General features: G+C 39.9%; 1 protein-coding gene across 1 annotated transcript in view; it reads left to right on the top strand.

Moving 5' to 3' along the window:
* Positions 1–7,389: 7,389 nt before the first annotated feature.
* Positions 7,390–25,659, top strand: part of ERAP1 (endoplasmic reticulum aminopeptidase 1) — a 30,638-nt gene continuing 12,368 nt past the window's right edge. The window contains exons 1-10 of the mRNA XM_008055044.1: positions 7,390–7,904; positions 9,687–9,825; positions 12,697–12,831; positions 17,112–17,232; positions 17,993–18,147; positions 18,497–18,610; positions 19,826–19,957; positions 21,629–21,760; positions 21,905–21,976; positions 23,305–23,459. Coding sequence (XP_008053235.1) covers positions 7,393–7,904; positions 9,687–9,825; positions 12,697–12,831; positions 17,112–17,232; positions 17,993–18,147; positions 18,497–18,610; positions 19,826–19,957; positions 21,629–21,760; positions 21,905–21,976; positions 23,305–23,459 — 1,667 coding nt within the window. The 5' untranslated portion in view covers positions 7,390–7,392. The remainder of the gene's footprint in view (positions 7,905–9,686; positions 9,826–12,696; positions 12,832–17,111; positions 17,233–17,992; positions 18,148–18,496; positions 18,611–19,825; positions 19,958–21,628; positions 21,761–21,904; positions 21,977–23,304; positions 23,460–25,659) is intronic.

Below are 25,659 nucleotides of genomic sequence, written 5' to 3'. Positions count from 1 at the left end.
GGGCCGGGGTGACGGGGACGGGGCTAGAGGCAAGGGAGGAGGGGAACGGAGAGTGCGCGGGGCTGGGGAGTCCCTGGGTTTGGCGCGAATTCGTACTCGCCCACGCCGCCCACCCCCGCCTGGGGCCAAAGGAAGGTGCCGGGAACACGGCAGGAAGTCGGTCAAGGAGGGCACCTTGCCGGTAGTTGCCGGAGAGAATGAGGTGGGGTGGGGTGTTATGGGATCTGCGGGCCACAGGTGTCCTCTAGGTCACTTCCCACCCCGCTTCACCTATACTTGTTGCCAGCAAGTCTCTCCCTCTCCATTTCTCTTTGGCTCTAGCCGAATTTATTCAGATAAAACTCTCCTGGTAAAGCAAATTAAGTTTCCCAGATGAGTGCCTCACTGGCCATGTGGACCTGCAAGTTGATTTCCTGAGAGAAGGGCAAGAGCAGACCCTTCTGCCTTTGACGGAGTTCTTGGGTAGCCTAGGTTCAGAAGTAAATAATCTGTTTTCTATTAAATGCCCAGGGTATTTGCTCGCAGCTCAGGGCATGCTCAACAATTAAAAACAAAACAAACAAAAACACCCAAAATTTTAAAAAATTGGGCAGTTGTCTCTTCTCTCTGAGAATTTGAGATTACAGTGTATTGATGAGATTTGGAATTCCACTGATGACTAGCACATTTTCAGGTGGGGCCTGAAGAGAAAAATCCTAGTATGTAAAGAATTGTTGTTCATATTAATTCAATATTTATATTATTTACTAGCTGTGCCAAGCTATTGTCAGTGCGTGTTAATTTCATCATTCAGAAGATTTTGGAAGCATGTCTGTTATCTCCTTGATCTATTTCATATTTCATAGCGTCCCAGTAAAGAGAAGGGTGAAATAACCCAATCAGTTACCCCGACTTCTTTGGTGAGTGAGAAAGTCAGAATCATCAAAGACAGCCTAAATAAGTCTTCTAAAATATCTTGAACTTTTCCTGGCGGTGAAGTAAAGTTGGGTGACATAGCCAGGTGCATTTTCATCTGCAACATTGATTTAGAAAGATGCATTAGTTTTATCAGAGGCCAAAGGAAAATAAAGTTTTTAAAACTTTAAAGGGATATGATAAAGGGATATGATAAACAGGGAATTCTTTTAACCTTATCTCCATTTTCTAATTTTGTGTATTCAACTTCCTGCTTGATATTTCCCCTTGACTAGCTCACAGGTGTCATAAACATTAAATTATATTTCATATGTTTTAAACATTTTTTTTATCAAGTCAAGTTTCGATGGGCAGCAGAGTTTTAAACATATTTTAAACCTGTTCCACCTCTCGTCTCTCCATCTCAATAAAGGGCATCTATGACAACCCAGATGTTCACTCTAGAAACTTGGCAGCCATCCTGGTACTATCCTCTCTCTCACCCCCCACCTCCAATCCACCCTAGATATAAATGGCGAATCCATCCTTCCACAGGGGCTTGTGTCTCTCTCCCCACACCACCCCAGCACCCCAGCACTAGCTCACTTTGTCTAGTCTATTTTCTAACTGGCATCTTGGCCTTCACTCATGCTGCTCTCCAGTATTCCACTACACACAGCAACTGGGTTGATTTTCTTAAAACATGGACTGGATCCAAAGACCTCCTAGCTCAAAACACTTCAGTGGCTTTTCATTGCACTTAGGATTTCATCCAAAATCCTCAACATACCTATAAGGCTGTATGGTGGTCTGGCCCTTACCTACCTCTCCAGTTGCATCTTTCCCTTGAACTTGAACTTATGCCTCGAGTTCACTGTCCTTCGTAACCAGTGCTCTCCATTGCCTCTGAGCCTGTACAATGCTGTTTCCCCTCTCTGGACACTCTCCCTGTCCCTCTTCTTAATTAACTTGTGTTTGTCCTTTAAGTCTCAACTAAAATATCTTTAGAGAGTGCCCAAATATAAATCAGTCTGCTGTTATTCTCTTTTAGTATATGTGGATATGTTTTCCTTCATAGCCCTAATCACAGTTGGTAACTATATATATTTGTGTAAACTTATTAAACATCCCTGCCTCTGACTGTAAGCTTTTTGAGGTCAGGGACCTGGGCCCTCTTGGATTACTAGTACCCAGCGAAAGCCTTATCACATCATAGGCTCTCAACAAATATACGTGGAATAAAGCATTGAAAATATTTTAACTCGCTTTATAACAATCCTGTGAGATACGTATTATTATCTCATTTCATAAATGAAGAAAATAAAGCTGGGATTAAATAAATGTGCAAAGTAGGAGGAAGAGCAAGGGCTCAAAAAGTCAGGTTTTCTTTTCTGTCACCCTAATATATATGCTATAATATATCTTGAATTTTGTATATATGTGTGTATATATATATATATGTATGTGTGTATGTATGTTTATACAAAGTTATATTTGTAGAAAGAGTATCAGTGACTACTGCTTGGTGTTTTTAAAACAGTGTACATTTGAGTCTTGGTGAGATACCAAGGAAGCATGAGTAGAGCATCACATAGGTATCAGAAAGTAAAAGAGGAAAGGTTTAGAGGTGAAGCAGAAAGAGCAGGGAGTTTTTAATCACATAGATTCAGACTGCATTAGCTGTGTGAATCTGGTGAAGTTACATGAATGTTTCTTTGCTTCAGTTTCCCCTTCTTGTGATGGGAATAATAGGCTATTAAAGAGGAAGAACTTGTGCCAAGTGCCTGGCATTTTGGAGGGGCTTAGTGGATATGTGTTCTTTTCCCTCCTTGGCTCTCTGTTTCTTTTTTTTTTTTCTTTTTTTGAGTTGAAGTCTCACTCTGTCGCCCAGACTGGAGTGCAGTGGCCGCTCCCGGCCACCGCAGCCTCGACCTGCTGGGCTCCGGCGATCCTACCGCCTCAGCCTTCCGAGTAGCCAGAATTACAGGCATGTGCTACCATGCCTGGCTGATTTTTTTTATTTATTGTAGAGATGAGGTCTCGCTGCCCAGGCGGGTCTCGAACCCGCGGGCTCAGGCAATCCACTCACCTCAGTCTCCCAAAGGCGCAGGATTACAGGCCTGTGGCTTCTGTTTCTTTAAGAGTTAGTGGAGTTTAACTTCAAAATGAACTGCACTTTTCCTGGGAAGGGGCTGCTTACATTGAATAGACTACTGTTTGTGAGAGCCTTTTTTTTTTTTTAAAACTGCATCCTGTTTAGAAAATTGTTAATAAAACCTGACTCTTGGAGAACAGCCAGAACCATGAAATGCTGTTTTAGATCGGAACACTTGCTGTTAGAAACAAAACCAGACAAGAGCTAATGTTTTAGGGCAAAGGTAAACACTGGAATATGATCACAGAATCTTGGATTCTGTCACCTGTAGTTGGGAATGAACACGATAATTTTATCAGGGAAATCCCTAATTCATTACACAGAGTTTTTATCTAGCCCTTCAAATCTGTAAGATATAGTTCTAGGTGCTATGGAAAATACAGAGATAACTAGACTATTGCTTCCAAGGAATGCATAATGTAGTAGAGAAGGTATTACAAATGTATTATGTGGCAGGTTGTGGTGCAATCCCACAAGAGGCACAAAGAAAGTGCTGCAAATATCAAAGGAGGAAGTCACTTGTGCCTGGAATATACAAGGAGGGGCTCCCAGGGATGCCTCATTTGAGTTGGTCCTTGAAAGGTGGGAGAAAGTTATTGAAGTGGAAGGAATCGTAGAGCAGAGGTGGATAGAGAAGAGTACAGGGAATGTTCTGAGGACAACCAAAACCCATTGTGGATCCTAAGATACATATGGGAGTTTGTGTTTTGAGATAAGACTGGAGTCTCACTTTTCTAGGCTGCAGGACACTGAGGGTCTTGGTTGCCTAAGAAGTCTAAGGCATAGAGAAGCCTTCGTAGAACTGTTTTAGGGAAATTGCTCTGTCTGATGACTTAGAGGAGACTGCATCTTTCAGTCTTGAACATTCACTGATATGTTCATGATGTACCAGATGAATAAGACATAATCCCTGCTTCGAGGAGTTTATAATTTAGTAAAGAGAAGCAGACACATAAAAAATTAAGTTAACCAAAGTGTTACAGATTCTAAGAATTCTGCCCACTACTCAATAGAAAACAAGATTTAGTGGATTTTCACAGTTGTTACTGATTGCAAACTTCTTTCTACTCATTAAATCAAGATTACAGGGTAGATAATTTTTCTCTTGGGGGAGACCCATTGACTACAGGTGGATATGTCCTGACATCTATGCTGTCTAAACCACATGTCCCATTTGGGTTTCTGGCATTGCCTCCTGCTAGCGACATAGCCATGTTCTCTTTGGCCCCCTCCTGGGTTCAACCCTGCAAAACCTCTGGTGTGAGGTCCCACCACCAAACTCTGCAGCAGCCTGGGGCGTTTCTGTCAGCTCAGAACCAGTTGGAATTTCTAGATCTCCTCTTGGGCTGTTGGAGAACCCTCGGGGACATTCAGAGTCTTTGCATGCTTAATTAAACCTGCCACCTTCACGGAGCCCTCTGGGTACCATCCTCAGACAGAAGCTGCATCCACGGAGTTGCTGCTGTCAGAAATTTTAGATGGAAGCAGGACACAAGTTCCCTTTCCTCTCTAGTCCCCCAACTTCAAGGGAAATCCACCTTCTGCCCCTCCCCTGGGATTCTGCCTGAGAAGGAAGAGGCAGGAACTGTTTACTATATTGGTATTTAAGCTTTACTATTCTTCTTGAAGTTGCTCTATAACTCTGTGGCTGTCAGCCTCCTTTGGTTGGTTCCTAGACAAAATGAGAAGCCAAAAACCAAACCAAACAAACAAACAAAAAAACCTGTTCTCCCTGTTCACACCCATTTTCTGTCTCATCTGGGTGGTGCCTTTTGAACTGGTATTATGAGGTCTCCAAGACTCACTGTCTGCAGTATAGGTATTCTTTTTGTTTAGCCTCCAGATTCCCTCCACAGGAGAGCATGAGACAGATCCCTGGAACTGTGTGTTTGGAAAGGGAGCAGGATGGAGAGTGAGGATTGGGAAGAACACATCAGTTGTTGTCTTGAGTAACATTCCATCACGTAAGTCTCAAGAAGTAAGGCCAAAGTTTGACAGAGATGATGCTGGAGCTTCTCAAACTTCTGGCCTTAAGCGATCCTCCCACCTCAACCTCCCAAAGTGCTGGGATTTCAAGCATGAGACACTGTACCTGGTTGTTGGAGCTTCTCACCCTGGCTTCTCAGCCAAATCTCTGCGAAGTAAAAAAAAAACAATGCCCTCATCTCACCACCATAGACTCCAGTTTAACTGTTGTCAATAGGAAATGTTAAAAACTTCCTAGGTGATGTTAATATGTAGCCAGAGCTGAGAATTCTGACATCTTAGAGAGGGGGAATCCCATGCATCATGATCACATCAAGGGATTCACATTGTGGGTTTACTGCTTTTCCCATCTGGTCCAAATGTCCAGGAACCAGAGGAATTTGAGGGAATCAGAGCCAGTTACCTGAGCTCATCTGGTAGGGACCTCTCCTGTCCTCTCTCATTAGATAGACATGTTTGTGTAAGGAAGGAAAGAACTATGCTTGATCCTTGATTGCCAATTCCCTCAAAATTCATATTGCTTTTATGTCCCATGGCTTTTAAAATAAAGTGCAAGATATGGTCTGTGGCAGGACTCCCAGCATACTTTGAGCATGATCTTGGAATTAGTCCCCTCCTTGCCTTGTGAATAACCAATCTCCATCAGGGCCTTTGGGGTTTCCTTTCTATCCACATCAATTGCGTGAACAGCCCTGTCTTTCTCCCTCTGTGCCTTAGATCCTGCCTGGTTTGCACCACCTGCAATGCTGTTAATACTGTCTTTCAATTCCAAACCTGACTTGTCCTTCCAGGCCACAACCAAATACTGCTCTTATGTGAAGTGTCCAAGAGGTGCCTGTAGTTAGAGTCACTCTCTTTCTTTAGAAATATAATTTCACTCTTCCCAATCCTTTCTTTTATTATTACTCTTAAAATACTCCACACTTTCTATATTGTGTTTTATTATTTGTTCATGAATGTCTTCTGTCTTTCCAGATTTTGAAGTCCTCCTTGAGGGTGGGGTCAGTATCTTGTGTACTGTTATATTCCACACAGGGCTCAGCACACAGGCTGTGTGTAGCAGCATTCAACACATACTTGTAAGAGAGAATCCAGGAGATGGGGGATATTTTTGTCACAAATTACCAGGAAAAGTAAGCTCTTTTTTCTTTTCTTTTTTCCTGAGTTGGAATCTCACTCTGTCAACCATGCTGGATGGCAATGGCATCATCACAGCTCATTACAGCCTTGACCTTCTGGGCTCAGGCTATCCTTCTGCCTCAGCCTCCCAAGTAGTTGGGACTGTAGGCAAATGCCACCAAACCCAGCTAACTTTTTTATTTGTGTGGAGTTGAGGTCTTACTATGTTGCCTAGGCTGGTCTCGCGAATTACTGGGCTCAAGCAATCATCTCACCTCAGCCTCCCAAAGTGCTAAGATCACAGGTGTGAGTCTTTAAGGTGTGATCACAGGTGTGTGACATCTCTAAGATGTCAAAATTAAACTCTTTAAGCCAGTCCTGGCTAAATAAATATTCAATTAACTTTTGGCATGACAATTTGACAAAGACACTGTTGTTATTAAAAGTTACTGTTATGAATACTTGCCTTTTTTCCCATCTTGCTAATAGGCATCTAAGTCTCCTGAATTCTCTACTTGTCAGGCTTGGTGGGAAGCAAGACCTGGTTCTCGTGGCAGAAGCTTGAAGTGCAGATTCTTGTTTTCTCCATTTTCCTGCCCAGTAGCATCGACACCTCACTTTAACTTAGACAGCAGGGCTTCAAAGTGAGGACTCTGTAGCTGAAACAAGTATGCAAGGTTGCAGGGGCAGTGGAGAATTCATTCCAGTAGTGGCTGCAACGATGTCACCGTCTGATTTCCAGGGCAGCTTTCTCTGAGGTCCAGTGTGGATGGGGAAAGGGAGCTTGATCAGATGTTTCTCTGATGTGGCTCTGGCTGTCCGTCTTTGCCTGTTTATGAGCTTAGTTTTCCAAACTTCTTGCAACTCTGTGACCCATTTAGTGAGCCACTCAGGATCTTCTAATGACTCCTTCTCTGCCTACATCAGCCAAGGTTCATTCTGTTGCTTTCAACCAAGAGCCCTGAGTGATAGAGTTAATTAAAACGTTGAAAACCAAATGATGCTTTCTAGTAGGTGTCAATGGATGTTGCTAACCATAAACTTCTCTCTTCTGTGAGATCATAGGGAAGGTAATCTTACTTTTAGAAAAAGACCTAGAATTTTTTGAAATTTTTATTTATTCTGTTAATGCTGGGTAGAGGTGGATGCAGACTGAAATTATGCTGTCTTGATAACATTTTAATGACTTTTATTTAATTATTTGGTTTTCTTCTATGCCACTAGGTAGTTTGAACAAGATGGTGTCTCCGTCTCTCCAATGGCCCCTTGGAACCATGTCATTTCTACTTCCCTTGCTGTTGAGTCTCTTAACTGTGTCCACTCCTTCATGGTGTCAGAGCCATGAAGCTAGTGACGGGACACCCTTTCCTTGGAATAAAATGCGACTTCCTGAGCATGTCATCCCAGTTCACTACGATCTCACGATCCATGCAAATCTCACTACACTGACTTTCCAGGGAACCATGGAAGTAGAAATCACAGCCAGCCAGTCTACCAGTACCATCATTCTGCATAGTCACTACCTGCAGATATCAAAGGCCACCCTCAGGAAAGGAGCTGGAGAGAAGCCGACTGAAGAACCCCTGAGGGTCCTGGAACATCTCCCCCATGAGCAAATTGCACTTCTGGCTCCTGAGCCTCTCCTTGTTGGGTTTCCGTACATCGTTGTCATCCACTATGCCGGCAATCTTTCGGAGAGTCTCCATGGCTTTTATAAAAGCACCTACAGAACCACGGAAGGGGAAGTGAGGTGAATTTTTCAAATTGCTTTAAGTTTCAAGGGCTGCCCACACTAAATTTATTATTTCGGGTGAATTATCTTTGAAATTCTCTTGTGGTTAAACTTTTTCTTCAGTTTTGCTTTTGTGTCTTCTTTATGATATTACAAATGGCTATTTGTTTTTTGCCTTGCTTTTTTGATCTCATTTTCATTCTATTTTTAACCAATTTTCTTTCCTCCAACTTTATCCACGTAAATCCATGTTTGTGTATTTAATCAGATTTCTGAGTCATAGTAAACATTTTTAATTCTCTTGGCCTACACATTAGTTTCCTAGGGCTGTTGCCAAAAAGAATCACAGACAGAGTGGCTGAAAACTGCAGAAATGTATTCTCCCACAGGCCTGGAGGGTAGGAGTCTGAAATCAAGGTGGCAGCAGGCTTGTGCTCTCTCTAAGCCACTGAGTAGTGTCCTTCCTTGCCTCTTCCTAACATCTGGCAGTGGCTTTTGATCCTTGGCACTACTTGCTTTGCAGCTGCATCACTCCAATCTCTGCTTCTGTGTCACATGGCCATTCTCCCTGTGCCCCAATTCCATCATCCTATAAAGAACACAAGTAATATCGGATTAGAACCCAGCCTGATGGCCTCATCTTTACTTGATTACATCAGCAAAGACCCATCTGCAGAGGTCACATGCACAGATACTGGAGGTTAGGACTTCAGCAAATCTTTTGGGAAGTTGGTAATTCAATTCATTTACAGCCTATTAAAGGGAATATTCTTCTCTCAATTAAAACTTCTTTAGGGATCCCAACCTGTTTTACTTTGGTTCTATTTTTAAGAAAGGGACTTATTTGGGGGAGATTTAATGCTAAATTTTAAAATAAAAATGTATTTGTTAGTAGACTAATTTATTTTTTGAATTCCATATTATTGTATCAAGGTTAAAAAAGAAAGTAAAATTTATCCCAGTAGAGCCCCTTAAATAACCACTACTTTATTTCTGGGGAACACCATCCCAGACTTCTTTATGAATATACATGTATTATGTAAATATATGTGCATATATTATGTAAATGACTGTTCTATTTTCTGTTTTATAAGGTAGTATTTTTAACTTAATATGTTGAGAAGATGTTTTTATAAATGACTATCACTATTTAACTTTATTAAAATATATGTTTGTGTACTAATTTGTTTAATCACTTGTGGATGGAAATTAAATTAAAAAGTTGCTTTCCAACTTTTTAGTATTAGCAACACTTTGATGACCGTCCTTGTAAATTATTTCTTTAAAATAAATGGCTAGAAGTAAAATTGGCAAGTTAAGAGTCTATAAACTCTTGATAACCCTTGTTATATTTTCTCATTCCTAATCAATACTTTATATTGGCAATCTTCTTAGAGCAAAAAAAGGCCAAAACATGGTATCTTTGTTTAATTCATATAACTTTGATTAAGGAAATTGAGCAACTTTTGATGTTTGTTAATGATGTGGAGATTCTTCTTTTGTGAATTGCCTGCTTATGACATTCGCCTGAGATTGCCTTGGTTGCTGGGTAGTCGCTCACTCGTCTTTAAGAGCTTACTACCTGTTAAGGCTATTAACTCTTTCATAAATACTTTTCTATGAATTTTCCCAGTTTTTTAACTTGTCTTTTAACTTAGTTTATATAGCTTTTGTTATATATAATATTTTTTAAGTGAAACCCATCAATCTTACTGTAACTTTACGAATTAAAACACAGACACCTATTTTAGAGTTCTTAGTGCATCATACTCAATTTTTATTTCACTTGCCAAATTTTAGGATACTTGCGTCAACACAGTTTGAACCCACTGCAGCTAGAATGGCCTTTCCCTGCTTTGATGAACCTGCCCTCAAAGCCACTTTCTCAATCAAGATTAGAAGGGAGCCAAGGCACATGGCCATCTCCAATATGCCACTGGTGAGTCTCAACTCCTAAATATCTACTCACAGGAAAATCTACCGGTTCTCTGTGAATTGCATTATCCCAGTGATGGCTAACATTCAGGTAACCTGTTTTGGTTGTTTTACTGCCTCACGGATACTTGGTAACATTTCTTATTTCCAACTCATGCTTTTGTTTCAAGCCACGATTATTTGTAGTCAAAGAAAACACTGCCCCTAGAAAATGCAAGGTTTCAGTATGCGTAACATTCCAGGCTGTCAAGGTCGAGAGGAGAGAGATGGTGTAAGGAATTCAGGTGAGGTTTGTTTGTTTATTTATTTATTTATTTTGAGTTGGAGTCTCACTCTGTCACCCAGACTGGAGTGCAGTGACCACTCCCGGCCACTTTAGCCTTGCCCTGCTGGGCTCCGGCGATCCTTCCTCCTCAGGCTTCCAAGTAGCTGGAACTACAGGTGCGTGCTACCACGCCCAGCTAATTTTTTTGATTTATTGTAGAGATGAGGTCTCGCTAAGTTGCCCAGGTGGGTCTCGAACCCACAGACTCAGGCAATCCACTCACCTCAGCCTGCCAAAGCACGGGATTACAGGCTGAGCAGGTGAAGTTTAAATGATAGTGCCCTTCACAAAGCACTTTCACCCATGTTTTCTCATATGATCTTTTAAGAAGATTTTAAAGAGAATGCTTTGTTGATAAGGCCACATTTCTAGTTTATAGTTATTTTCTACAATTTCCACATATTGTATACGAATATCAACTATATAATTTATAACTATATGTACAAAATTGGGCTGATAGAAGTAATCTTTTCAGAAAATGATGGTGGTGAAGGTGGGTAATGATAGATAACCTAGTTCCCTGAAGATAAACCATTATTGTCTATTTCAAAGCAGATGTGGGCAGTGTTCCCTATGATTTGTAAAAGTGTCTAAGAGAGGACCATGCCAAATGAATAAAACCATTCATTAAGTGCTATTATCCTTTGATTCAGGTAGCTTAGAGAAACGTCAGCTGGGCTGTCATTCCTCAGCTGGTGTGGACCAAATCCTGGAAGCACATCCCTTGTTCAGAGAAGCTTGCCACAGATGACACTCAGGGTAAAATAAGCTTTGCCCAGAGCCCTGAAGGATGACCAGCATCCCTATACTGACCAGGGAAGTGATATCTTAGCTTGGAGAGCCACTGAGAGTCACAGACCAACCTCTAGTATGGTACTTCTCCACCTTAAAACTCTGTGCCCACCTTCGAATACTGTAGGGATCCCTTCCTCTAACAAGATTCTGACACCACCTCCAACCCTGAGGGCTATCCTCTAGAAAAAAACACTTTTCTGCAAATCCCTATCAGCCAAGAACTTTTGTCCCCCGCCCCCCCTTGTATATGGAAAGACAATACAAAATTATGCTATGTAAATTTAAGACACAAGAACATGCTTTTTCAAAATATAGTCCCCACCCTCAATATAATGGTATTGTTCCCTGGGACAAGAATGAGCTCTTTAATGGGGAAATCATAACTGTGGGAAAACAAAGGGACAGGGATGAGATGGAGACAGGAGAGAGACTGAAGGACCAAACAAGATTGGTGGAGATCTTTGTAGGCTTGCAGAGGGAAGTCCTGCAGCCCTGGAGACTTCATGAAGATGCTGGAGTCTAAATCCATGGATATCCATGGATTTGTTGAAGATATGAAAATCTCTTATGCAATCTTTTTCCTTGGATAGAAAAACTTCTCACTGGCAGAAAGCTAATAGGAGTGACCTGGCCTCAGGCTGCAGATGTGGCACTGAGAACAACGAGGTCTGGAGGGATATTTTTGGAAGCTGGAAAAACAAATAAATCTAATTGGAACATTGAAGCACTTGGGCAGTATGCAGAAGTTCATCACATTTAAATTTGAATTGGTTTCATCAGCTTACTTTCCTAACAATTAGTACAGATTCAGGAATGGAAAAAGATGGTTTGCGATCCTGTAGGAGGCTGACTAGTGGAGTTGGTTTGAATGACCGGATGGTGATTGGCAGGCACCATAGCTGATGGCCGGGTGGTATTAAGAAGAGGGATGAGGGCATAGCAACAGGGGTGAGTGTGGGGTTATAGGAAAAGTGCCTGCTAATATGGTTTTTCAGGCTGGTGCTGGCTGGTTCTTTCTCCAGCATCTCCCCTCCATGCTTCTTGTTGCAGAGGTATTAGACTTTCTTCTCTGGGAGTGGACCTCTCAGTCTGAGCCTCCATCAACCCCACCCCACCTGCTACTCCCTGGTTGTATTTAAAAACTGATTCCTATGAAGCACGTCTGAGTTTGGAAGAGGCTTTTCAGGATCGGACCCAAGTATAAGTCACTTTCAATTGTTTAGAAAAACAGAAGCTCTTTATGGGTAGTATATGGTTGTGTATTTTACCAATGTAGAGTATGTACTAGACATTGCATTTCCAGAGAGTTCTCCAGCCTGTAGGTATGGACAAGTAGACCACATCTTGGCAAAACCCATGAGCTCAGTTTTGTTTTGTCCCATCTGTGTTAACAATCCATATATACCAGATATGAGCCCATTTGCAGTCATCTAGATTATTTAAAAGTAATTGAGTGTTGATAGCTGCACAACTTCATGAATATACTAAAAACCATTGAATGGTATACTTTAAAATGGAAATTTTTATGGTGTGGGGATTATTTCTTAATAAAAAAAGAAATTACATAGAATGGTTTGACCTTAATACCTACATTGCAATTAAATGTTGAAAAGATAACTTTTAAAGCAATTATAGAAATGTCATGTCATATACTTTCAATATTATGACTGGTAGTTAGAAAATTTCTCTTTATAACATGTGTTCAGTCTATTGGATTATTTGATAACTTGATAATTTGAGTTATTCTAATTTCAGGTGAAATCTGTGACTGTAGCTGAAGGACTCATAGAAGACCATTTTGATGTCACTGTGAAGATGAGCACCTACCTGGTGGCCTTCATTATTTCAGATTTTGAGTCTGTCAGCAAGATGACCAAGAGTGGAGTCAAGGTGAGCCTGTGATTGTCACATACAGTGACCAAGTTGTACTGATTTGCCTGGTTGACCTGGTTTTTAAACTGTAAGTCCTGCATCCTGAGAATCCCCTCAATCTTGGGTAAACTGGGCTGGTTGATCACTCTAGTGTCACAGATGCTCTTTTGTACAGCAAGGTTCTAATAGCAACAGTATTGAGAGAGTGTGGCCTGGTCTGACATGTGATCATGGCTCCATCACTGACTGGCCCTCTAACCTTGGCCCTGCTCCCGCTGGAATGAAGTTTTTACTTCCTTGAAAGGTATAACTTGGACTAGATCGTGTAATGGTTTCTAAGGCTACTTCTGGTTATAGCTTTCTACAGTTTGGAAGTGAATGTTACTCTCTGAACAGAGGATTTCTGATTGTAAAGAAAGTAAGAAGCAACTGGCTTGGAGTGATCAGAGGCTTTGGAAAGAGCACCGGGGCCAGGAAATACTAAAACACTAGAAATAATGTCTTATTTCAAGGAGCACTTGCTCCTTGTCTGGGAACCATAGCATGGTAGGTAATCTATACAACCATGTCTCAGAATGCAAACAGATTTTTCTGAGAGGGGGAAAGGATATTTTATTTGAAGATACCTCATATATTTGGGCTGGATTTCACTGAGGTCTGCATAGATGGGAATTCTCTGCCGAATTGCCTTTTGTTCCTTGAGTACTGAGGCTTCTTATTCTTGTGGAGATATCTTTACTTACTTGAGGATTTGAAAATGATGCTTGAGACTTGGATAAAGGGAACACCCTTAATTCAGCAGGGAAACTATCGGCAAAAACGTCTGCACATTATTTTGCCCACTTTTCTGAATCTTTTAGAAACAATAATTTTTAAATCAATTTTTTAATTTTAAATTTTATTTTTATTTATTTATTTTGTTATTTTTTTAGAGACAGGGTCTCAATCTCTTGCCCAGACCGGAGTACAGTGGTGTGATTATGGCTCACTGCAGCCTCAAACTTGTGTGCTCAAGTGATCCTTCTGCCTCAGTCTCCTGAGTAGGTGGGACCACAGGTACATGTCACAATGCTCAGCTAATTTTTAAGAGGTTTTTTTTGTAGATATGAGTTCTCACTATGTTGCCCAGGCTGGCCTCGAGAATTTCCTGGCCTCAACCAATCATCCCTCCTCATCTTCCCAAATTGTTAGGATTGTAAACATAAGCCACTGCACCTGGCCTAAAACAATTGTTTTGATAATGTCTAATTCATACGAATATTTTTAGTTTTTTCTTTTATTTATTTTTTGTTATATTTTTATTTATTTATATAGTATTTATTTTGATTTAATTTAATTTTTAAAATTTTAGATTCGGTGGTACACATTTGTTACATAGACATATTGTGTAGTGTTGGGGATCGGGTCTCAGGTGGCCTGTTCCCCAGAGAGTGAACATTGTGCCATGTAGGCAGTTTCCGAACCCTAACACCCATCTTTCCACCCCCCTTATTATGTCTCCAGTGTCTTTTATTTTCATCTTTGTGACCGTCTAGCTCCCACATCTGAGTGATAACAGATGGTGTTTGGTTTTTTGTTTCTGAGTCAGTTTACTTAGGATAATAATCTCCAGTTCCATCCTTGTTGCTGCAAAAAACATTATTTCATTCTTTTTTATCACTACATAGTGTTCCATGGTATATATATAGCACATTTTCATTTTCTACTGAACGGTGGATGGGCATTTAGGTTGATTCCACATCTCTGCAATTGTGAATTGTGCTGCAATGAACATGCAAGTGTAGGTGCTTTTGTTATATAACAACTTCTGTTCCTTAGGGTAGATACCTGGTAGCAGGGTTGCAGGATCAAATGATAGATCTACTTTTAGTTCTCTGAGTAATTTACATATCACTTTCCATAGAGGTTGTACTCATTTACACTTCTACCAACAGTGTATAAGTGTTCCTTTTTTCCACATTCTCACCAGTATCTATTGTTTTTTGATTTTTTAATAGTGGCCATTCTGATCAGTGTATGATAGTATTTCATTGTGGTTTTAATTTCCATTCCCCGGATTAAGAGTAATGTTGAGCATTTTTTCATATGTTTGTTGGCCATTTGTATATCTTCTTTTGAGAGGTATCTATTCATATTGTTTGCCCATTTTTTAAAAGGGGTTATTTGTTTTTTTCTTGCTGATTTGTTTGAGTTCTTTGGAGATTCTGGATATTAGTCTTTTGTTAGATGTATAGTTTGCAAATATCTTCTCCATTCTGTAGGTTGCCCATTTACTCTCTTGATTATTTCTTTTGCTGTACAGAAGCTTTTTAGTTTAATTAAATCCCATTTATTTATTTTTGTTTTAGTTGCATTTGCTTTCAGAGTTTAGCCATAAATTCTTTACCTAGGCCTACGTCTAGAAGAGTTTTTCCTGGGTTTTCTTCTAGGATGGTTTCAGGTCTGATATTTAAATCTTTAATCCATCTTGAGTTAATTTTTGCATGTGAGAAGAGATAGTGATCAAGTTTCATTTTTCTGCATGTAGCTATTCAATTTTCCCAGCACCATTTGTTGAATAGGGTGCCTTTTTTCCAGTGTATACTTTTGTCTGTTTTGTCAAAGATCAGTTGGTTGTAGGTATTTGGGCTTATTTCTGAATTCTTTATTCTGTTCCATTGAACCACATGTCTGCTCTTGCACCAATAGCATGCGTTTTGGTTACTACAGCCTGGTAATGTAATTTGAAGTCAGATAATGTGTTGCCTCCAGCTTTGTTCTTTTTGCTTAGGATTACTTTTGCTAGTCTGGCTCTTTTGTGTTCTATGTGGATTTTAGGATTTTTTTTTTCTAATTCTGTGAAAAATGACACTGGTAATTTGATAGGGATTGCATTGACTCTGTAGATTACTTTGGGAAATATGGTCATTTTAACAATGCAGATTCTTCCAATCCATGAACATAGGATATTTCTCCATTTGTTTGTGTTCTCTGTAATTTCTTTCATCAGAGTTTTGTAGCTCTTCTTGTAGAGATCTTTTACCTCCTTAGTTAAATGAATTCCAAAGTATCTTAGCTTTTTGGCTACTATTGCTAATGGAATTGAGTTCTTGATTTGATTCTTAGCTTGATCACTATTGGTTGGTGTATAGCAGTGCTACTAATTTGTGTGTGTTGAATTTTGTATCCTGAAACTTTACTGAATTCATTTATCAAGTCCAGAAGTCTTTTGGAGGAGTCTTTAGGGTTCTCCAGGTATAAGATCACATCAACAGCATACAGAGATTGTTTGATTTCTTCTTTTCCAATTTGGATTTCCTTTATTTATTTTTCTAGTCCAATTTACCTGGCTTTTCTTTTATTTCTTTAAGCACATTAGACATATATATTTTATATCCTATGTCTGGTAATTGCTGTATCTGAAGTCTTTGTGTATCTGATTTTGTGGTTTGTTGATTCTGCTGGCTCTTGCTCATGGTGTCTGGTTTCTTTGTGCATATTGTGAATTATGTCTCTGAACTTATGTTACCTGAGTCAAAAGGATTATTCCAGAGTGAATTTATATTTGCTCCTGCAGAGTGACTGGAAGCACTTACCAGTTCAGGAACCACTTTACATTAAATTATTGGCTTTAGGTTTTTCAATTCCTAATTATTATAAGTTTAGCTGCTAAACACCATGAGGTACCTAACTTCTAGGTACAAATTCTCTAAGAAGTTCCCCCTATTCTCCTTATACAGCACCAAGATTTGAATTAAAGTTTTTTTTATTTAAAAATATTTTTTTATTTGCAGTTTCCTTGAGAAAGTGTAGTTATTTCTAGTTTACCTTTACACTAAGGGTGTGTAGCCTTTAGGTTCTAGCTTTATCCAGGGGTGGTATGTCCTGTTAGGTTTTCCACTTAGGCCTTGGGTTCTGTCTCCTATCCCTAGTCCTTCAATGCCATGATAACCAAAGCTTGAGTCCAGCTGTGTTGGGCTAGCGTTCCAAGGCAAAAGCTGGTTACAGTGCTCTGCTGACTTTGGAGGATCCAGCTGTCACTTCACTTTTGGCCTCTAAGTCTTCATTCTTTGTTGCCACCTTATGAACACATTCAAGAAGACATCCTTGTATATGTTACCCAGCATTTGTTGCTGTATTCAGAAGGGGGATTGATCAGGAATGGTCAACATTAGTATAAAAAATGGAGCTCCCAATCATCTTCTTCAGTATTGGCAACCATATCCCACAGGATGAAGACATTAATGTCAGCCTTCTGTATACTTGTGGAGAGAAGCCTCTAAGTTATTTTGATACTTTTTTTGTGCTTTTCTCTTTAGATTTCTGTATATGCTGCGCCAAACAAGATAAATCAAGCAGATTATGCACTGGAAGCGGCGGTGACTCTTCTAGAATTTTTTGAGGATTATTTCAACATACCATATCCCCTACCCAAACAAGGTAGAGATTTTGCTTTTGATGACCCCAGTCGTAGATTCATCATTATAATTGGTACATCCCAGGGTTGTTTCAGAAGCTCCTCAGACCAGAAAAACCCTAGCAAATGACAAACATCCCATTGATCCTTCTGAGTATCTCCTTACCCTTGATCTCTACAGTACCCTTCTACTGCCAGTGAAGAAAGCAGAGCTTTATAGTTCCTGAGGCACATGGCACAGGAACTATTTTGCCTCCTGATTTTATAAAATCAGAAAATAAAATCACACAGCAGAAGGAAGAAGCTGCTTTTCTTTCATTATTGGCAACTTTAATTGGCAAGGACATGGAAGGTGCTTAATTTTTTGAATGAATACATTAATGCAGTGTAATAAAAATCTGCATTTTTTATTCTTGTATGAACCCTTAACATTTATGTTTGGGGTTTTAGATATATGTGGGTCTTGGGCATCCAAAATAGAGTGGATTATTGAGGTAATTGTTAAGATTACTCAGTCCCAAAACCTCATCAGAAAGTTAGAAACGGAATAAAGAGGCATGAGATACAAATTGTAGCAAGGTGTCATGTCATAGCAAGGGAACCCTGAGTCACAGAGCCCCTTTTCTCCATTCTGAAAGATTCTTCCAGTCCAGAGCTCCGTGATTCTGCACAGACAGCTTAGCCTTGCTTTTGATTCTAACACCCATCCATTAGGAAGTTTGGTGTGTTTGGGGTCATGTATAGCTTAAAGATTGGTCATGTATTTTCTAACTTCTTCCCAAGATCTTGCTGCTATTCCTGACTTTCAGTCTGGTGCTATGGAAAACTGGGGACTGACAACATATAGAGAATCTTCTCTACTGTTTGATGCAGAAACGTCTTCTGCGTCAAGTAAGCTTGGCATCACAATGATTGTAGCCCATGAACTTGCCCACCAGGTATAAGCTCACTCACACTTTTTTAAAAGCACAGTTAAACTATATTTATATGGCTTTTATGGGGCATATGAGGCTATTCATACATTATGCTTATAATTTTTACTTTGTTTCTTTTCTCATAGGAAAAGCTATTAACATTTATTTAAAACATTAGGTTTCATGTTTTGTAACGCATATATAGAAAGGTTTATTAGTTCTATAAATATGTGTTAATGTTCATAAACTGATATTAGAGATCTAAAATATACTTCTTTCTGAATGTCTTTTGTTTATGGCTGCCAGTCTAGACAATAAATAATCCAGTCTCCATAGAAATGTGTAAGTAAACTGAGTAATGTTATTCTTTCAGTGGTTTGGGAACCTGGTCACTATGGAGTGGTGGAATGACCTTTGGCTAAATGAGGGATTTGCCAAGTTTATGGAGTTCGTGTCTGTCAGTGTGACCCACCCTGAACTGAAAGTTGTAAGCAGTTATTTATTTATTTATTTTTACATTTTAGATTAATCTGTTATTTTATTCAGTTGTTACTGGAAAATATTTACTAATTTTTGATTATAGAATTCATAGAAAGATTTCATTGATAACTTCCTTCAGTGTTTGGGTGTGAATCATGTTTGAAAAATGCCAGTGAACTTGGAAGATATATCACAAAGACTTATTTCCAGACTCAATTGAGAATCTATAGTTATTAGGAAATTGTCAGATTGTGTCTTCCCTTAATATCAAATAAATGGAAATAATGATAGCTTGAATGTTGTTCGGCATAATTTCCCCAACTTTAGGCTGCTCATTGCAGAATTATTTGGTACAGATTGCTATTATCTCAACAGAGCCTTACTAGGCAAATCAAATGAGTTGTGCTGCATATTTGATTGTGTAATCACCTATACTCATGGGTCACAAATGTAATGCTTTAGAACTGCTATATGTTTATTTTAAAAATCACATGCTCAACTGGAGAAAATCTCATGTAGAAAAATTAAAAGTAAATTTATTTTATGTTTAAAACATCCCTTACCCTACTACAATGACTCTTTTTATTTGTGAATATTTACTTCCCATTTTCATTTGCCTGTATGCATAGTTCATTTATAAACAGTTATAATTATAAAATATTTATCATTATTACATTATCATGGATCATAAGTATTTTCTTATGTTTCCACATCATCTTTAATAATAAAAATTATTATGGATGTATATTATTCTATTGAGTTAATGTGCCCTAGTAAAGCAAGTTAATTTGTTCTCCTTATTTTCTATTTTTTATTAGCTATCGATTGTTCTTCATTTTTTTAATTACATATTTTTAAAGCTAAACATCTTTGCTCTAAAATAGTACAGATTATGATTGAAAATGTTGAAATCGCTGTACATTTTAGTTTGTTTTATAGTTGTTGGCTATAAGTGTAATGGTTTTGTTTTTAGGTTAATATGAAATTTTCTTTATTCTAAAGTGATCAGTATTTAAGATGAACAAAATCTAATACTAAAATCATGATTTCATAGGTGCTTTTTAGGAAATAGTGATTCTATTTTATTTTATGCATATTAGAAATACATTGGCCCCGAAATTTGAGGTATAGACTTGTTACTTCAGATCACACATTCCTCCTTTCATATTTTAAATCTAAATGTAAATTCATAATTGTTGCTTTCTTTTTTCTGTCTCAATAGGAGGATTATTTCTTTGGCAAGTGTTTTAATGCGATGGAGGTAGATGCTTTAAACTCCTCACACCCTGTGTCCACACCTGTGGAGAATCCTGCTCAGATTCGAGAGATGTTTGATGATGTTTCTTATGAAAAGGTAAAAGTGGATTATGAGGTTACAGTTTAGACACTAAACTTACAAGTACCGGGTAGAGAAGTTACGGTAAGTTTGAAGTGTTAAACTCAGATTGAATATCTTTTTTATTTTTATTTTTTTGAGACAAGGTCTCACTCTGTCACCCACACTGGAGTATAATGATGCAATTGTGGTTCACTGCAGCTTTAAACTCCTGGGTAATTCTCCTGCCCCAACCTCCAAAGTAGCTGGGCATGATCACCATGCCTACCTAATTTTTTAAAAATTATTTTTTGTAGAGACAGGAGTCTTGCTGTGTTGCTGAGGCTGGTCTTGAACTCTTAGGCTCAAGGAGGTCTCCTGTCTCAGCATCCCAAGGTTCTCAGATTACAGGCGTGAGACACTACACCTGACCCAGACTGAGTGCCTTCTGTCCTGACCCATGCTGACTAGAGTGAATTCATTTAGGCCTAATTTGCAGATTGGCTCATAGCCCTAAAGATTACAATGTGGTCAGTTCTTGATTTACTCTTTCTCGGGTTGAAAATTCATGGACTACAGAAACACTGCTTTCTATACACCAGTCAACAAGTAGGTATTGATTGAGCGTCAACTTCGTACCAGGCAAAAATGTCTGCCCTTGTGTAGCTCGTCTTTCAGGGCATCAGAAATGGTTAATATTGTCGAACTGCAGAGTATTGTCCTGAGCAATGTGTTTAATAACAGAGTTGGAAATTGTTGCTGACATTTAATAATTGGGATATTTTATACAAAAATCCAGATTTCCAACTTCTCTTGGGGACAGAAAAGGAGGATTTGGCCACATGGGGCCTGTGTTTCCTTTGGCAGCATGAGCTGGCACTAAGTTGTGGCTCCTTCTGTAAAAGATCAATGTGCTACTTTTCTACTGCCTCTACCATTTCCAACTGTTCTAGTGTCTTCTCCTGACAGAGACTGAAAGCGTGCTGCCATTTGTCATTATGCTTCCTCTTGCTTGCAAGTTTCCATTAAAAGTACAGGGGAAAAAAGGATGTAAAGGAGTGTTCTTACTCTTGGATTCCTGCTCTCATTGACATCACTGGCCATATGCCACTGGAGGCATTTGAGTCTGTAACCCATGATCTATGATAATGGGAGTTGGAAAGGAAAGCCCTTGACCCAGGAATACAGGGCATCTGGGTATTCTCTTGCTCCCATTCTTATTGTGACTCCTCAAACCTCTGCACTCAAGGTTTCCTGGGCTCCCTGGACTTCCACACCAACTTCTGCTGGGTTCCCTGGCACCTATCTCGGCTTCCATCTCTAGAACTTCCTCCACTTCCCACTCCCTACTCTTGCCCTGGAGTGGTAGGAGAGCCAGGCGCTAGTTTAAGGTTCCCTGTTCGATGGGCACCATTGTCTACTCACACATGAACAGAGGGAGATGGCCGATGGTGCTAATTTGCCCTGCAGGGATGCCTGGGGCCACGAGTAGGAAATAACAGTGGGCTGAAGGCATAAGCAATCATGTTAAACAAATCCCCTACCTAGATAGGTCCAGGTTGAACCCACTTACTCTGTTTCACAAATTGCCAGACTTTAAAATGTTACCGCCATCGCATTTTAAAAGAAATGCATTTTATTGCAAAACAAATTGTGACAGCAGATTAGATTGCAACCAAACTGCAGCTAACAATTCTATTATCTTTTCAGGGAGCATGTATTCTGAATATGCTAAGGGAGTATCTTGGTGCTGATGCATTTAAAAGTGGTATTGTACAGTACCTCCAGAAGTACAGCTATAAAAACACCAAAAACGAGGACCTGTGGAATAGCATGGCAAGCGTGAGTATGTTTTTGTATATCTTCACATTTGAGATTGACAGGCTTATTATCTTGTGTTGTTTTCCCAGCATCATATTAATCCCTCTGGGAAAAGTCATTGTTTTCTATAGGAATGAGAGTGATGTGTTTATTTTTGGTTTTTAGATTTGCCCTACAGATGGCACACAAGGGATGGATGGCTTTTGCTCTAGAAGCCAGCATTCGTCTTCATCCTCAGTAAGGTTCTATATCTGTACACATTACCCTGAGCATATTGTTTTGCTCTGTTCTTTGAAGGATCGCTCTGTGCTAAACTTTCTGAACTCCTTGATTGTACACTTTCCTTCCAAATAATACTGCATTTCAACTACACCAGTCTGACAGTCTTTTATTGTAAAAATCTTTCTCCAGTCATGACTATACAAGATAGTTGCCCAGTCTTCTTTGGTAATCCTTCTCACTGATGCTCATTTCAGTCTCTCCAAAGTAGGAGATTTGCAACACGTTTCTATGAAAGGCCTGCATTTTAGCACTCAGGAGGATACGTCAATCATTTCCAGAGCTCTTCAGTTGTGCAAAGACTATGGCAGTGAGCATTCTTGAACACTTACTATACACTAGGCACGTGCTAAGCACTTATGTATATTATCTTCTTTACTCTTCATAATAATCTATGAGCCAGGTACTCAAAGACTTATTACTTATTCCTGTTTCTACAGATGGGAATATGGAATCCAAAGGCATATGGCTGGTAAATTGAAGAACAGGGATTTGAATTTAGATCTATCTCACGTTTTTAATTTTTTTTTTGAGAAGCTATAAAGCATTCATAACATCTGAGTCAGAAAACAGCCTGAATCTCTGATTATCTGGACTTATGGAATATTTTTAAAGGCAGCTGAGGGTGAATCTGGAGATTCAACAGAATTATATCCACTATATTTTTATTTTCTTGAATTTTTTTGTTTCATTACTCTATTCAGTAGTGTCTAGACTTGTCATGTGGCATATTTTATCCTTTTGCTACCTCTTAAATTTTTTCTTAAAAGCTTTTTTAGTATCAAAGAACATGTCTCTTTTTGAGCTCACGACTCTTTGTTGAGCATGGGCCGTCTCTGTGCTATCACACTGGAAACACAGGCTCTTGACTGAATATTTTTTTCCACCTTGCTTGTCCGAGAGCAAGCATAGTATGTAGCTATTGAAAGCCCAGCCACTTCCTCTTCCTTCTCTCTCTTCACTCAGTCACATGCCTGCTTTGTGCTCGGTGCTACGCCAGCCCCAAAATGTGCCCAGCAGAACTAGATGGGCAACTTATCCTCAAGACCCAAGTCTATAGTAAAGGCAAATGCAAAGTAAACGGTGCTCTAATGGAGGTGTGATGGCTGGGGACAGTGGGGAAAGGGGACCAGAAGAGGGAGCTGGGGAGCAGAGGAAGGGATCAGGAAGAGCTCCACAGAGGAAGCTGTCACTGGTAGAAGCCCCTAGAGCACAAATTGGTGTTCTCACTTTTTCTTCGAGTTGGGTCAAACGGGTGACATTCTGCCTGTTTGTGTATAAACCAGCACTGGCGTCAGGAAGGCCTGGATGTGAAAACCATGATGAACACCTGGACACTGCAGAAGGGTTTTCCCTTGATAACCATCACAGTGAGAGGGAGGAACGTTCACATGAAGCAAGAGCACTACATGAAGGGGTCTGATGATGCCCCAGAAACTGGGTAATGTTTGTAGAGTAAGACTCACTCCGTTGTCTGGGTAACATCTGCCTTGCTGGATGAAATTTTACTTTTGAAATAGTGCCCTTACCTCTGTCACTAAAATATTCCAATAAAATCTATGTATTTTCTGAAGTTGACTTATCCAACCCCACTCCATTTTCCCAAAAGGATTAAGGAGACTTTAAACATTGGTTAATCTCATTAAAGTTGATTATATCATTATTTAACCATCCTTATGTTTTGTAGTTTGATAGGATGGTAATTTCTAGTTACTGGCTTGAAATCATCTCTGATCTAAGCAACTGTTACTAAATTACTATAGTGCTTTTGGGCTATAGCTAAGGACAAAAGAATTTATGTGATTTCTGAGAATCATGAGAGGCACAGTTGTCTTCATGGGAAGTCTGAGTTAGATCCTGGGGCTTGTCAACTTAATGCTCCATAAGGATATCACTAGAAACAACATGCTACAGCTTGATTGACCTTGGATGGACAATATTAAAATTTTTTATCTTGAAATAATTTTCAGACTTACAGAGAGATTTTAAGAATAGCGTAAATAATTCCCATTTATTCTTTGCCCAGATATGTTGACTCTTTATTTGTCATTCTCTCTCCTCCCTTGCCCTCTCCCTCTCCCTCTCTTCATCTCCCTCTCTCTCCTTCCATATGTATACCAGGAGTGCCAAAAATATGTATACACATTTTAAGAAATGTTAAGAGATGTTTTCTGTAATCAGAAGTGTCTAGATGCCGATGGTAGTCACTTTGAGGACCTCCTGTAATTGTAGAAGTCAAGCATGACTTGTATTCATCTTTTGTTATTAGTATATATTGAGTATTACAGTTCTAATACAATTTTTTTCCTTTATTAAAATGTGTAGATATTTTTTGGCACCCTCTGTATACGTATATGCTTGGCATATGTTTTTCTGAACCGCTTGAGAGTAAATTGGAGACAAGATGCTCTTTACTCCTAAATACCTCAGCATGACATTTTATGGAGAAAAAAAAAAAAGCACTTATATAACCACAGTACATATTGTCAAAATTAAGAAATGAACTTGAGCCGGGCTTAGTGGCTCAGCCTGTAATCCTGTGCTTTGGGAGGCCGAGGTGAGTGAATTGCCTGACCCTGCGGGTTTGAGACCTGCCCGGGCAATTTGGCGAGACCTCATCTCTACAATAAATCAAAAAATTAGCCGGGTGTGGTAGCGTGGGCCTGTAGTTCCAGTTACTTGGAAGGCTGAGGCTGAAGGATCGCCAGAGCCCTGAAAGAAGTTAGGCGCCAGTGATAACTCCACACCCGTTTAAGGCCAAGAGGTTTATTAAAGCAGCGGCTACAAGGGAAAAGGGAAAGGGTCTGTGGCTGCGGGATTGGAGAGAGAGAGAGAGAGAGAGAGAGAGCCCCCCGGGGGGGGGGGGGGGGGGGGGAGTGAGAGAGTGTGTGTGTGGGGGAGAGAGAGAGGAGGGAGGGAGGAGGAGGGAGGGAGGAAGGAAGAGAGAGCGAGAGTGAGAGAGAGAGAGAAAGAAACAGCAGAGAGAGAGAGAGAGCAAGAGAGAGAGAGAGCAAGAGAGAGAGGGAGCAAGAGAGAGTTATGCAGGGAGAGGGGTGTACTTATGGACTTGGCAGGGGCCAGAAGGGGCTGTGTTAGGTTCTTATTGGAGGAGCGACGTGGGAGCAGGGTGGGTATAACAAAGCTAGCTACGTCATGGGAAATGATTGGAGGCTTGCAGGCTTGAACTTCGCGCGCGAGGGGAATCGTGCATGAAGAAGCCGGAACCTAGGGCCTTTGTTGTCTAGTGTGGCTTTACCATGTTTGGCACCATTTTGGGAGCCGCCCCTCTGGCTGTTTCCTGTACCCTTCAAGCCCAGCAGGTCGAGGCTGCAGGGGACAGGAGCGTGCCACTGCACTCCAGTCTGGGCGACAGAGTGAGCCTCCAACTCAAAAAAAAAAGAAATGAACTTGAAACAATACTATTGTCTAACTTATAAACCCCATTCAATTTTTTTTTCAGTTGTCCTAAAAAATCACTGTAGCAAAATAGAAAAGAAATTCTGATTCAGGATTTAATATGGATCATATACGGTATTTAGTTGTTATATCATGTTGGTCTCCTCTTTTTCTGAAATAACTCTTCAGTCTTTGTCTGTCTTCCCTTCCTCCCACCCCCGCTTCTTGCTTCTTTCTCTCTCTTC

The sequence above is a fragment of the Carlito syrichta genome, unplaced genomic scaffold, assembly GCF_000164805.1.
Source record: "Carlito syrichta isolate Samal-C Ts95f unplaced genomic scaffold, Tarsius_syrichta-2.0.1 Scaffold301643, whole genome shotgun sequence".
In the NCBI taxonomy this organism is placed as follows: domain Eukaryota; kingdom Metazoa; phylum Chordata; class Mammalia; order Primates; family Tarsiidae; genus Carlito; species Carlito syrichta.
The sequence above is the reverse complement of the archived record's forward strand: the minus strand, read 5'-3'. Positions and strand labels throughout refer to the sequence as shown.